General features: G+C 39.5%; 1 protein-coding gene across 1 annotated transcript in view; it reads left to right on the top strand.

Annotated features, from left to right (window-relative positions):
• The window catches only part of Pfas (phosphoribosylformylglycinamidine synthase), a 124,628-nt gene that overhangs the window by 32,997 nt on the left and 76,016 nt on the right, over positions 1-15,615 (top strand). Inside the window, exons 10-15 of the mRNA XM_071693156.1 lie at positions 2,308-2,379; positions 4,883-4,951; positions 6,672-6,743; positions 9,371-9,438; positions 10,633-10,794; positions 13,475-13,620. Coding sequence (XP_071549257.1) covers positions 2,308-2,379; positions 4,883-4,951; positions 6,672-6,743; positions 9,371-9,438; positions 10,633-10,794; positions 13,475-13,620 — 589 coding nt within the window. The remainder of the gene's footprint in view (positions 1-2,307; positions 2,380-4,882; positions 4,952-6,671; positions 6,744-9,370; positions 9,439-10,632; positions 10,795-13,474; positions 13,621-15,615) is intronic.

Here is a 15,615-nt window from a genome sequence, read left to right as displayed (position 1 = left end):
TTGCAACAATTTACTGTTTAGATGATATATTGCTTATAGGATGTTGGCCATTTTTTAATGGTTTTGTTCTGGATTTGGAAGGCTACAGCTACTGTATGTAGCAAGTGATCTATGAAGCACCAATTGACCAGGGTTGGTAAAGACTGGATTATTAAATTCAAGACAGATCTTTACATCTCTGACCAAGTGTCTTCAAAGCGTCTGAAACACTTGGTCATTCTGATACCCAGGGCAGTAACCTTCTTGAATTAACTAAATTGCATCTAAATTCTACTCCAAGGGTACAACCTTTTCAAAGGTGACTTTGGCTCAAGAGCAGGCATAGGCAACAGGTAATAAAATGTATTGATATTGTGAGTGTGTCTGTGTAGAGAGAGTGCAAGGCAATTGAGCTGTAAGTTCTTTGATTATTTTATTTTGGTAGTTGCAATATGGTTGCAAAGGGTCTTGAGATTTTTGAATCAGTGTTTTAGAGATGGGTGATGTACATAGGATAGACAAGAAAGTATAACTTGTGTATGTTGAGGGAGTTTTGTTTCATATGAGGGTATGTTGGGTTTAGGTGGCTTTTAAAACTGAGTTGGAAGGGCCACTGATTAGTGTTTGTCTCACAATTAGAATATTAGACCACTCAAAACTAAAAGTCTACATCTGCACTGAAATCCTTTATCAGCCCTTAACCTCTAGCAGATATGAATTCAGCTTCATTTGCTCATAACTCTGAATTATCAACCACTCATACTCAACAGAGTACCAACCATGCAAGGTATCATGTACAACACACACACATGACGTTCACTGTCATGAAAAATGACACAGGAGCCATAAACAAGCTATATGCCCTCACAACACTTACCAGTAACCATTTTGATTAAGAATGTGACAAAACTAGAAACCAGTAACCATTTTGATTAAGAACATGACAAAACTATACACCACAGAAAACAAATTGTTCCATATTCATCTTCAGTTTGGAAATTGTTTCTTGGGTATGAGGTGTCTGTTGATATGTTGAATCACTGTTTCTAATGTGAGAGAGCTGAGTGATGTCTAGAATACAGACAAGTAAGAGTAACTCAAATGTCTCTAAGGGGGTTTTAGATGGGTGTATATCTGGTGAGGTAGAGTTTATGATTAGGTTGGATGTTGTTTGTTTGATGGTTAATGAGTCATTACAATCTGAATATTTTTCACTTTTATATCTATTGTTTGGGAAAAGGGACTTGCAATTATATTCAGAAGTGAGAGGCAGGTTTGAGCTCTTTGTTTTTCCCTTGGGTTTGGTGATTGCTTGTGGAATGGTTTGAATAAGAGGGTTCTGATGCTTTTACAAAGAACTGGGTGCCTAGCATGTTGAGATGCTATTGTATCAAAAAAAATTTTGTCTTGTTTAGATGTTGAATGTGCGTGGTTGCTGAGCACCTGGTAACTGTCTTGAGTGTTCTTGTTTTGTGTGGTTTGTAGCTTTGTTATGTTTGCTGTAGATAGGATAGATGACCTGGCTGATGAGACATAGTTTAGGATGGAGTGGATAGATTGTTTGTAAAGAATGTTTAGAGATTCTTTTTCTTGTCTGAAACCAGTACCAGTGATTGTTCTAAGGGCGCTTGTTTTGTTTGTGGCATCTTTTTTTATGTTTGTAGTTTAGGGAGTTAACATCATGTGTGGGTTGTATATGATACCTTTTGGAGAGTGAATGTTTTGTCATATGTGATACCTTTTGGAGAGTGAATGTTTTGTGTGTCGTGTGAATGTTTTGTTTCATATGTGATGTCTTTTGGTGAGTGAATGTTTTATGTACTGTATGTGATACCTCTGGGAGAGTGAATGTTTTGTGTATCGTATGTGATGCCCTGTATCGTTGCCTCTTGATGAGTGGGTGGTTGGTCGTTCAAGGTTATGGGAAGATGTAATTTGGATTCACATCTGCAGAGATATGTATGAGTGATTCTAGAGACTCTATTTACCTAATACACCTTATGATTTTGGGAATGGTGTTGATGGTATATCTATAAAAAATTTCTGTACACAGGAGGTTACTTGTACCTATTTTTTCCTAGTACAGTATTTATATCTCTATACCTAGAAAAAAGAAAGGACCCATGTGTATAGAAGAGAAATACCAATACATCATCATCCAGGCCTCTTTTAGCTTTTTGCATTGAGCTTCATGTTTGCTAAGAGTTTCAGGGCATCTGTCACACTTGTCAGTTATGTTACTGTACTCTGAACATCTATTCCCTTTTTGTTGTCATTCATCTCCTTATCTGAAGTGCTGATGTTTCTAATTATTTTTATCTCCTACAGAGAACTTCAAGATAATAGGATCACAGTAGTTTCTCCTAGAGCCTTTCACAGCCTTGGCAACCTCCAGTCCCTGTGAGTAGTTTTGCTCATAGAGTTAGTAGCTTCATACACAAAAATCTTTTTCAAAAAGTAGTTGTGATATTGTTGCTGGTAGCCATACAATCCCTCACCAACTTCTAGTTGCTGTAAATAGATTTGGTATTAGAGTTGTAAGGCTTACACACCTTTCAAAACCTCTAGTTACTAAATGTGCTGTTTCAAAGAATTGATGATTGAGCATATTGAGATGGAATTGTATTAGGAGGATTTTTGTTTCATTTTGTATGTATGTAGTATGTAGTCTGTTGTGGATGAGAGGGCTTGGGAAGTGAGTCAGTTGTTGTTTGCTGATGATACAGCGCTGGTGGCTGATTCGGGTGAGAGACTGCAGAAGCTGGTGACTGAGTTTGGTAAAGTGTGTGAAAGAAGAAAGCTGAGAGTTAAAGTGTAGTGTTTTAGATATCTGGGAGTGGATTTGGCAATGGATGGAACCATGGAAGCAGAAGTGAGTCGCAGGGTGTGGGAGGGGGTGATGGTTCTGGGAGCATTGAAGACTGTGTGGAAGGCAAGAACGTTATCTCGGAGAGCAAAAATGGGTTTGTTTGAAGGAATAGTGGTTCCAACAATGTTTATATGGTTGCGAGGCATGGGCTATAGATAGGCTTGTGCAGAGGAGGGTGGATGTGTTGGAAATGAAATGATTGAGGACAGTATGTGATGTGAGGTGGTTTGATCAAGTAGATAATGAAAGGGTAAGAGAGATGTGTGGTAATAAAAAGAGCATTGTTGAGAGAGCAGAAGAGGATGTATTGAAATGGTTTGGTCACATGGAGAGAATGAGTGAGGAGAGATTGACAAAGAGGATATATGTGTCAAAGGTGGAGGGAACGAGGAAAAGTGGGAAACCAAATTGGAGGTGGAAGGATGGAGTGAAAAAGATTTTGAGCGATCAAGGTCTGAACATTCAGGAGGGTGAAAGGCGTGCAAGAAATAGAGTGAATTGGAACGATGTGGTATACTGGGGTTGACGTGCTGTCAATGGATTGAACCAGGTCATGTGAAGTGTCTAGGGTAAACCATGGAAAGTTTTGTGGGGCCTGGATGTGTAAAAAAGGGAGGTGTGGTTTCAGTGCATTATACATGACAGCTAGAGACTGAGTGTGAACGAATGTGGCCTTTGTTGTCTTTTCCTAGCGCTAGCTGGAGCACATGCAGGGGGAGGGGGTTTTCATAAGTGGTGGGGTGGTGATGGCAATGAATAAAGGCAGCAAGTATGAATTATGTACATGTGTATATATGTATATGTCTGTGTATGTATATATATGTATACATTGAAATGTATGGGTATGTATATGTGTGTGTGTATGGACATGTATGTATATGCTTGTGTATATCTTTTTCACTCCATCTTTCCACCTCCAATTTGGTCTCCCACTTCTCCTCGTTCCCTCCACCTCTGACACATATATCCTCTTTGTCAATCTTACCTCACTCATTCTCTCCATGTGACCAAACCATTTCAAAACACCCTTTTCTGCTCTCTCAGCCACACTCTTTTTATTACCACACATCTCTCTTACCCTATTATTACTTACTCGATCAAATCACCTCACACAACATATTGTCCTCAAACATCTCATTTCCAGCACATCCACCCTCCTGCGCACAACTCTATCCATAGCCCACGCCTCGCAACCATACAACATTGTTGGAACCACTATTCCTTCAAACATACCCATTTTTGCTTTCTGAGATAATGTTCTCGACTTCCACACCTTCAGAATGGCCCAACCACTCATATACACACACATACATACAAAAACACCCATATACTCACATATACATACATATACTCTGGCTTGGCAGCCAGCTTTGAGGTTGAATAAACACTTCTTGTCTGTGTGGAGGATGTTGTCAAACCTGGCCTGAGCCATGTCATCAGCAAACAGCAACTTACTTACCTCCCAGGTTCCCCCTGATCCCAGCTTGCTTAAGAACCACTCCTCCAAGTCCCTCACATTTACCTCTCTCACCATCCTAGCTATAAAGGAATTAAACAGCCAAAGTGACAGCAAGCACACTGAAAGTCCCTCACTGCATCTAGTAGCTTTTCTTCCACATATGATCATTGCTTCTTCAACAAGGCATCTCTGTCATCCCTGTCATCACTTTGTATAGATCCATGAATGCCGTTACAGACGCATTTCTTTCTCCAAGAATCGTTTAACAAATTTTTCAAATTAAATGCTTTGTCCACACATCCTTTGCCACTCCTGAGGATACATTGCTCCTTCCCAGTCTGATACTTTGTTTATACCATCATTCTCTTGGTAACCATGCGTGTGAAAGGAAGTTTCTTTATTTACTTACATAGGAATATTGATTTTGATATACATGGTAACCTTTTCACTCCACATATATCTAATTATAGTGACAGAGCCTTCATGCATTCAAGATATTCCAGGTATAGACAGAAGAGTTAAATTACTGTGCTTTTCAGTTTTCCAAATGTTATTTGTTATTCTTCTATTTACAGTATTATGTCTGGGAATCTTCTGACGTCAGTAAAAGACCTTTTTCATGGACTTCACTCGCTTTACTTGTTGTAAGTATGTTGTGTATGTAAAAGATCCCACTTCCTCAGAGTTTTCTTTCTTAAAACCCACACCTAAACTGGCTTCCTCTCTCTGCACTGCTAAACCTGATAACCTTGATTTTATTTACACTTACTCCCAAGTTTTTCCTTTCTAACACTTTCCCAAACTTAGACATCAATATCTGCAGTTTTCCACTTGAATCTGCCACCAGTACCATGTAATCAGCTAACAATAACTGAGTCGTTCCCAGGTAGGTACCCGTTACTCCTGCAAACTGCATATTGGCCCCAGTCTCCAAGACCCTTGCATTTCCCTCCCTTACCACCCCAATCATGATCAAATTAGACAGCCATGGTGATGTCACACACCAATGCTGCAAACTCACCTTCGCCTGGAACTGCTCATCATCCTTTCTTTCCACTTGCACACATGCCTTACTCTGGTGACAAAAGCTTCTCTGCTTAAAATTACTTTCTTACCACACCATATATTCATGACGTTTTCCGCAACAGTATCTCTATGAATCCTGTCGTATGCTTTCTCTAGATCCATAAATGCCACATACAAATCCTTATGTTCCTTTAAGTATTTCTCACACACAGTCTTCAAAGGAAACTCCTGATCCACACATCCTAAGCCACTCCTGAAACCTCATTGTTCCTCCTTAATCTGATGCTTTGTGCATGCCACACTCTTAATCACCACTCTTCCATACATCATGTCAGGTACACTCAAGAAACTAATGCCTATGTAATTCGAACATTCACCTTTGTCTCCCTTGCCTTTATACAGTGGCACCATTCATGCATTCCATTAATCTTCAAGCACTTTACCATGATCCATTCATATAGAGAAAATCCTAACTAACCAATTTATCTGCACAGTCATCCACTATTCCTATAAAATTCAACTACATTATGATTTACTCCAGCCACATTACTACATTTCATCTTACACAGGGCTTTCATCACTTCTCATTTCACCAACCCATCTATGTCTGCCACCCTTTCGTTAAACACACTGTAGTTTTCGTTTTTAATTATCATTATAATCGATCGCTATTTCCTGCATCAGCAAGGTAGCACCAGGAAGCAGATGAAGAAAGACCCATTCGCTCATATACACACATATGCATACATACATGTACCTACACATAAATATACATACATACATACGAAAGAATGGCCCAACCCACCCACATACACATGTTTATACATAAACACCCACACATGCACATATACATACCTATACACTTCAACTTATACATACACAGGCATATACATATATACACATGTACATATTCCTACTTGATGCCTTCATCCATTCCCATTGCCACCCTGCCACACATGAAATTACACCCCCCCTTCCCCCGCGCACATGTGAGGTAGCACAAGGAAAAGACAACAAAGAACATTTGTTCACACTCATTCTCTAGCTGTCATGTGTAATGCACTGAAACCACAGCTCCCTTTCCACATCCAGGCCCCACAAAGCTTTCCATGGTTTACCCCATATGCTTCACATACCCTGGTTCAGTTCATTGACAGCACGTTGACCCTGGTACACCACATCGTCCCCATTCACTGTATTCCTTGCACACATACATATATGCTGACTAACCTGCATAGTGCTTGCCACAAAGATTGTGCTGAACATGGTCAGACTTAATGTTGAATTACACATGCAAGGCTTTTAATTATGATGTTTCACGATATTCTTTCATAACAGGAATTTGGAGGAACTTGAACTACGCGACATCGACGAGGAACATTTCAATTTTCTCTCCAAATTGAAAATTGTGTATGTATCTTTTTGGTGCTTTAAAATTTTTCCTTGTTATATTTATGTTTCATATGTTTATAGATGGTGTGATGGGGGAGGAATACGAAGGAGGGGGCATGGGAGGTGAATCACTTGTTCTTTACCAGTGAGTAGTAGAGCTCTGGTGGTAGAATGAAAAGAGAAACTCCATAAGCTGCTGAATGAGTTTAGGATAAAGTGAGAAAGGAGGAAGTTGCAAGTGAAGGTGAACAGAATTCAGGCTATGAGGTGCAGCAAGGAAATGAGACAGGATGATTTGAGATTAAGTGTGAATTGGGAGAACCTGGAGGAAGTAAACCACAGAGCAAGAAAGGAGGTTAAGGTCCTGAATCCACTGAGAAATGTGTATGTAGGAAGAAGTCATTTTTTGCAGAGGTAGATGTTTTTGAAGATATAGTATACCTAGCAGAGCAGTAAGGATGTGAGTCTTGTGTCCTGGATGCCAAACAGTAGGAAAGGGTGGACATGTTGGAGATGAGAAGCCTAAAAGCAATATGTGACATGAGATGCTTTGATGTAAGGAATGACAGTACAAGAGAAATGTGTGGTAGTGATTACAGTGTGACCGAGTGAGCTGACCGGGATGTGCTGAAATGATTCATATGGAGAGGGTTAGCAATGAGAGACTGACAAAGAGGATGTATATGTATACACAGACATATACATGTATACACCTGTAGATATTCATATTTGCTTGCCTTCTTCCATTCCTGGTGCTACCCCACCCCACAGGAAACAGCACTGCTACCCCCTGCTTCAGTGAGGTAGTGCCAGAAAAACAGACAAAAAAGGTCACATTCGTTCACACTCAGTCTCTAGCTGTCATGTATAATGCACCGAAACCACAGCTCCCTTTCCACATCCTGACCCCCACAAAACTTTCCATGGTTTACCCCAGATGCTTTACATGCCATATATATATGGTAAAGTGTGTGAAAGAAGAAAGTTAAGAGAAATGTGAATAAGAGCAAGGTTATTAGGTACAGTAGGGTTGAGGGTCAAGTCAGTTGGAAGGTAAGTTTGAATGGAGAAAAACTGGAGGAAGTAAAGTGTTTTAGATATCTGGGAGTGGATCTGGCAGCGGATGGAACCATGGAAGTGGAAGTGAATCATAGGGTGGGGGAGGGGGCGAAAATCCTGGGAGCCTTGAAGAATGTGTGGAAGTCGAGAACATTATCTCGGAAAGCGAAAATGGGTATGTTTGAAGGAATAGTGGTTCCAACAATGTTGTATGGCTGCGAGGCGTGGTCTATGGATAGAGTTGTGCGCAGGAGGTGGATGTGCTGGAAATGAGATGTTTGAGGACAATGTGTGGTGTGAGGTGGTTTGATCGAGTAAGTAATGTAAGGGTAAGAGAGATATGTGGAAATAAAAAGAGCGTGGTTGAGAGAGCAGAAGAGGGTGTTTTGAAATGGTTTGGGCACATGGAGAGAATGAGTGAGGAAAGATTGACCAAGAGGATATATGTGTCGGAGGTGGAGGGAACGAGGAGAAGTGGGAGACCAAATTGGGGGTGGAAAGATGGAGTGAAAAAGATTTTGAGTGATCAGGGCCTGAACATGCAGGAGGGTGAAAGGCGTGCAAGGAATAGAGTGAATTGGATCGATGTGGTATACCGGGGTTGACGTGCTGTCAGTGGATTGAATCAGGGCATGTGAAGCTTCTGGGATAAACCATGGAAAGTAGTGTGGGGCCTGGATGTGGAAAGGGAGCTGTGGTTTCGGGCATTATTGCATGACAGCTAGAGACTGAGTGTGAACGAATGGGGCCTTTGTTGTCTTTTCCTAGTGCTACCTCGCACACATGAGAGGGGAGGGGGATGGTATTCCATGTGTGGCGAGGTGGCGATGGGAATAGATAAAGGCAGACAGTGTGAATTGTGTGCATGGGTATATATGCATGTGTCTGTGTATGTATATATATGTGTACATTGAGATGTATAGGTATGTATATTTGCGTGTGTGGACGTGTATGTATATACATGTGTATGGGGGTGGGTTGTGCCATTTCTTTCGTCTGTTTCTTTGCGTTACCTCGCAGACGCGGGAGACAGCGACAAAGCAAAATAAATAAATAAATATAAAATATGTTTATTTCATGTGTGGCAGGGTGACAGCGGGAATGGATGAAGGCACCATTTATGAATATGTATATATGTATATGTACGTTGAAATGTATAGGTATGTATATGTGCATGTGTGGGCGTTTATGTATATACATGTGTATGTGGGTGGGTTGGGCGATTCTTTCGTCTTTTTCCTTGTGCTACCTCGCTAATGCAGGAGACAGCGACAAAGTATGATAAATAGAATAAATAGATATATATTATTATGTGTTAGAGTTCTCAGTGTGTATCCAGTTTTTGTCATGAAAAAATTGCAAATGATTTCATTTTTTGAGAAATCATAATTCAACCAAGTAACCCTGTGCTTTCATCCTGATTATTATTTTTTCCGTTATATCTGTCAGATAACTGACAAATAATAATAGGCATCCTGGAAGAATGATCATTTCTGTTACCTCTAACCAGTAAATTCCTTTAACACAGAAAATTTATATTATTCATGGTAGTAATCTTAAACATCAAGTGTGTCACTATTCTTCAGGTATTTTGACACCTTCCGTTACTGCAGCTATGTCCCCAAGGTTCCCCAGTGTCTGCCAAACTTTGATGGTGAGCTGTAGATTGTAAATGAACCATGAGAATTTGATATTTTGTTACTAATGGCAAAGGAATAAGTATGAGGAATAATTCAGCAACATCCTTATCCCTTTTACTGTAACGTTGTTGTTCCCAGAATATTTCAGTTATTGCCCACTGAACTTCATCATTCTTACCTCATGATATTATCATGCTTGTTCCTAGAACATTATCATCCTTGCTGCTAAACAGTCATTGTGGCCTTAGGACAATATTATCTTCATCCTATAGTATTATTGTTCTTGCTTGCAGAAAGAAAACCATCCATAACTTCCTGGAACAATAGCACCCTTATCCAGTACTGTATCCTCCTTGCTTCAGTCTTGCCACCTTATTGAAGTCATCCATCTGCTGATAGTAATTATGTCATTGCTTTCAGCTTTCAGAACTCCACTTTCACCAATTTTGGAGACTTGTTGTATCCACCCTGCTTTAGTTTTTTTTTTTTAAGTAGGGTAGTAGCTTTTCCACTGGTTCAGATTGTTGAGTTCTTGCCTCTTGTGCTGTTATTACTATGAAGTCTTTGCCTCATTTTTTTAGTTGTACCATAATGTAAAATTCTTGCCCAATTGTTTGATTTGATTATATGTCATTTGTTAAGCATTAGAACTGAAGAGTTATTCAGCATTTTGTAGCATGAAAAGGATATCTTCAAAAACTTTTTGATATATGCATGTGCTGTGAAGTGTTGTTAGTTCCTTACCATCTATTGCTGGCATTGGTTGTCATATCCTTACACTATCATATTACCGATGGGAGTGTTAAAGCTTTGTCTTTGTATTGGGAGGAATGTTTAATTCTCATTCCCATGTACTGATAGGAATTATGAAATCCTTAACCACATTATATTTGCAGGAATATCAGATCCTTGCCTTCTTGTACTGTTGCTTTATAACATAGCTGTAAGTGTTTAGATATCTTATTAAAGCCAAGAAAAAACACAGCATAAGCATTAGGTTTTAGTGCTTTACGAATTCCACAAATCAGGTGATTAGTCTTGTACTAGTAGGAAGTTAGCTCCTTTTTCTTCTTAGCTGGCAGTAGTTTCAAATCCTTACTTTGTTTCACCAGTGATTGTCACAGTATTTTACTCTTGTGTTAGTAACTGTTGCTTCCATGTCCCCTTATGGTGGTTTGAGTGAAATTATTGATCCTTGATATCCACAGGAGTGTCAACTTCCCATGACCTCGTAGGCTGGTGGGTGCTGCGGGTAGGCGTTTGGGTGGTGGCGGGTCTCACTATATGTGGTAATATTCTGGTCATCTGCTGCAGGGCTATATCTAGGAAGGATAACAAGATACTTAAGCTTTTTATCAAGAACCTGGCAGGTGTGTGTGCATATTGATGTGCATGCACATATTCACACACTGGACCCATCTGACCTAGACCACATTTTGATCAACTGCCATCACCTACAAAGATGTAAAAATTTTACCCTTGTTTCACTCCTCAACAACCTATAATTACAGATCTCCACTGTCCCCATCAAACATAACGTTGATAGAACAAATGCTTGACAAACACTGAACTACCTACTCACACCATCTCTCCCAGTCTTAATCTCCCCTGGACCAGACTCACAACCACTTGAAACTGTACTTCACAGACATGTAATAGTTACACTTCTTGTACATGTTTGCTGTGTCCCGTGTTAGCTATACATTGCCAGGAACAAGCAAAAAATATCCTCATTCACTCATTTCCACTCTTTGGCTGTCATTTATAATTATAATCCACCAAAACCAGACCCCAAACCACTTCATATGCTCTCTTTAGTATAAAGTATACAGTAACCTTAAAGATAACAATGATTTGTATTTTTTACAACTGTTCTAACACTTTAGTTTCTTGAAAGAAATAGAGTGAATGTTAATGTATGTATACTTAATTGTTTCAGTGATCTATGCTAGTGATTAATGAAAACTATTTCCTTTACACAACCTTCCTAAACCATATGTTTATATTAACAAATTTTTCCTGCCTGCAGGAGCACATTTATTTGCTTCATGGAATAAAACTCTCTCGTTCATAGCTGTTAGCTCCTTTATGTTGTCAAGTGTAAAATGTATTTTCATTTAGTTATGGTCACCATCCTTATAATAAACTTACTTCTTTCCAAAAGCTGCAATTAGTTTTATGAGGATTCTATTAATTCTGTATAAGTGATTGAATTCAACATCCAAAGGACTCGGAAGTAACTAAGTTCTTGTAAGATACTGTGTGTTCCTGCATATAACATATCACCCTTGTTTTGAGATTTTCATTATGCTGACTTTGTGTAATTCCCCCTTCTTGACTAAATCTTGGATATCTGCCAGGATTGTCTTTAGTGATATTGTATTCAGAATTACTCTACATTACATCTCACGACTCCTGCATCTACAAAAGTTTGCTGTTTTTGTCATCTAAACATGTCTTGCTTTTGTAGTAAGGTAGGGTTGTGTAGCATCCTCCCCATGTTTTTTTTTTTTTTTTTTTTCTAGGGAACTGAACCATGTTGATATTTCTATGTTGGATAGGGTTGGGTTGATTTTTGGCACCTAGACATACCTCTTGTCAGTAGAGGAGTTGGTGGGTCTTTGAAACACAGGAGGGAAAATTAGACCAGGCGCAAGGAAATGGCACCTCTTTTAGAGCGAGAAATTCTTTGAGGAGAACAAGTGCTGCAGTGCTATCAAAGGTGGCTATTCACTTGTAGGAAACCCTCAGCAGGCAGAGTCTGGTAACACCTCTGTATGTATAGATATGTATATTGCCTCTCAATGAAGCAGGGGGTAGCGATGCTCTTTCCTGGGGGCTGGGGTGATGCCAGGAATGAATGAAGGCAAACAAGTATGAATATGTACATGTGTATATATGTATATGTTTGCATATGTTTATGTATACATATGTATATGTAGGATTGAGGGACAAGTTGATTGGGAGGTAGGTTTGAATGGAGAAAAACTGGAGGAAGTGAAGTGTTTTAGATATGTGGAAGTTGATTTTGCAGAGGATGGAACCATGGAAGCAGAAGTGAGTCACAGGGTGGGGGAGAGAGCGAAGGTTCTGGGAGCGTTGAAGAATGTGTGGAGGGCGAGAACGTTATCTCGGAGAGCAAAAATGGGTATGTTTGAAGGAATAGGGGTTTCAACAATGTCATATGGTTGCGAGGCATGGGCTATAGATGGGGTTGTGCAGAGGAGGTTGGGTGTGTTGGAAATGAAATGTTTGAAGACAATATGTGGTGTGAGGTGGTTTGATCGAGTAAGTAGAGGGTAAGTGAGATGTGTGGTAATAAAAAGAGTGTGGTTGAGAGAGCAGAACAGGGTGTATTGAAATGGTTTTGTCACATGGAAAGAATGAGTGAGGAAAGATTGACAAAGAGGATATATGTGTCAGAGGTGGAGGGAACAAGGAGAAGTGGGAGACCAAATTAGAGGTGGAAGGATAGAGTGAAAAAGATTTTGAGTGATCAGGGCCTGAACATACAGGAGGGTGAAAGGCATGCAAGGAATAGAGTGAATTGGAGTGATGTTGTATACTGGGGTGGACGTGCTGTCAATGGATTGAACCAGGGCATGTGAAACGTCTGGGGTAAACCATGGAAAGTTTTGAAGGGCCTGGATGTGGAAGGGGAGGTGTGGTTTCGGTGCATTACACATGGAGCTGTGGAATTTTGTTCCTTCTTTTGTCTTTCCTTCCTCAAATAGCCTTCCTTTAAGAATCAGATCTACAAACACTTGTAGAGCCAAGATTAATTTTTACTGTCTTTCCCTTTAACTTCTTTATTCCTTCAAGATGACCATGATTTTTGTTTGCCCTGCCATGTTGGTCACAGTAGAATAAAAAAAAAGATTAAATTTAAGGAATGAATTGATGATGAAGAGTGAAGAGACAGATCCCAATTGTTGTAAAACTTCTCTTCATATGAATAATAGGTAGGTTAACACAAAGCTCAACTATGGTTCCTTATTTCACAATATTCTGGCTACCTTATTACTTCACTCCTGTTTCATCCTCCCACAGCGGCAGACCTGCTAATGGGCGTGTACCTGGTGATTATGGGCGTGCAAGACATGAGGACTAGAGGAAGGTTTCACTCTTATGCCCTCAAATGGGCTGCATCCTACACCTGTACCTTTGCTGGCATGCTAGCACTGGTGTCTTCTGAGGTGGGGCCTTCTATATCCTGCAACATCTGTCTTCTCGTCAGTTTTCCTGTTTCTAAGTATTTCCTCATTTAGCCATTTCCATGTCTATTACATGTCTCTATCATTGACATTTCTAGCATCCTCACCCTGATGTCTTTGAAGTGGACGCATTCTTTCTGTAAGTGTTAGATGTCTACTTGTCTGTCTGTCTGTCTATTTATCAGTTTGTTGTATATGTTTAGTTGTGGAACTGATTGGTCATTGGAACAAAGCAGGTCATAATAAGGCATATATTGCACATGAAATGATCACATAGGGGATTATATACTTTCCCGAACAGTTGGCCAGTGAGTGAAATATTGTTTAGTGAACCCTGTTGTCCTATAGACTCCCATTATATTAATGGAAATACATTCCTACAGAAAAAAATTCGGCTCCAGGTCATAATGAAAGCATATTGAAGAATGCAGAAAGCCTTGTAAATATATACAGTACATAACATAAATATTATGATGGAATATTAACTCCTAAATTGCTCCCATCATCACGTGACAGCTTAACATTTTTTAACCTATATTTGAATAACCAGATGACTTGTTATGACAGTATTAGCAACTAGACTATTCGTGTCTAACTAGAAAGGCATGGGAAAAAACTGATGAATACCCAAGTGATAAGGGGAAACACATGTATTGGTGAAGGGAATCAATATCATAAAAAATGTGAAAAGGTAAGAGGCTTAGAGAGTGATTTTTTCAGGATATCAAAAGGAGGGAGGCCAGCCTGGGAGGCATTTCCACCTCCCTCATGCTTGTAGAAGAAATTATGTAACAACTACACCTTAATTACTCTTCATGTAATCTTGGGTTAATAAGGAACTTTGCTAACAGATGATAGATAAAAGACTAGAATGTTATCAAAAATAAATTTCTCTGTATTTTTCCCTCTTGCATTAGCCATTTGCCATCTTCACACTCATTTTTAGTGTGATTAGTGTAATATTTCCAAATACATTCATATTATTCACCACCAGTGCTGTGCTATTGTATGAAAGGGAGATTGAACAGCTGGGTTGATATTGTGACTTTCGTGCTTAAGATTCAGACCTGTATTGGCTCATTTGAAACACATGGTCAGCAAGTACAATTTTCTCGTTTTTCAGTTCAATAATCTCACCTCCTTAAATACTTTTACTATATTTTTCTTTGTCCAGTCTCCTCACATTCATATGTAATATTGTAGTAAAAGTCAGTATTTATATGCTGTATGTTAGAGGAATTTATGGGGATTTCAGTGCCTGGAGGGAAATCTGCCTGAATTACCTTGATGGGAGACTCTGAGACTTATAGATCAATCATCATTATTACTTTTCATGTTAGTTAAGATGGCACGGGGAACTAAAAACTTAATTAAGGCCATCGTATTGAGGGGGTAGCGATGCTGTTTCCTGTGGGGCGGGGTAGTGCTGGGAATGGATGAAGGCAAGCAAGTGTGAATATATGTGTATATATGTATATATCTTTGTATATTTATGTATATGTTGTTGACTGGTTGGTAAGGATATTTAATGTATGTATGACTCATGGTGAGGTGCCTGAGGATTGGCAGAATGCATGCACAGTGCCATTGTACAAAGGCAAAGGGGATAAAGGTGAGTGTTCCAATTACAGAGGTATAAGTTTGTTGAGTATTCTTGGGAAATTATATGGGAAGGTATTGATTGAGAGGGTGAAAGCATGTACAGAGCATCAGATTGGGGAAGAGCAGTGTGGTTTCAGAAGTGGTAGAGGATGTGTGGATCAGGTGTTTGCTTTGAAGAATGTATGTGAGAAATAGTTAGAAAAGCAAATGGATTTGTATGTAGCATTTATGGATCTGGAGGAGGCATATGATAGAATTGATAGAGATGCTCTGTGGGAAGTATTAAGAATATATGGTGTGGGAGGCAAGTTGCTAGAAGCAGTGAAAAGTTTTTATCGAGGATGTAAGGCATGTGTACAAGTAGGAAGAGAGGAA

This window comes from Panulirus ornatus, chromosome 55, assembly GCF_036320965.1.
Source record: "Panulirus ornatus isolate Po-2019 chromosome 55, ASM3632096v1, whole genome shotgun sequence".
Taxonomy (NCBI): Eukaryota; Metazoa; Arthropoda; class Malacostraca; order Decapoda; family Palinuridae; genus Panulirus; species Panulirus ornatus.
This window is presented reverse-complemented; position numbering and strand designations above follow the sequence as displayed.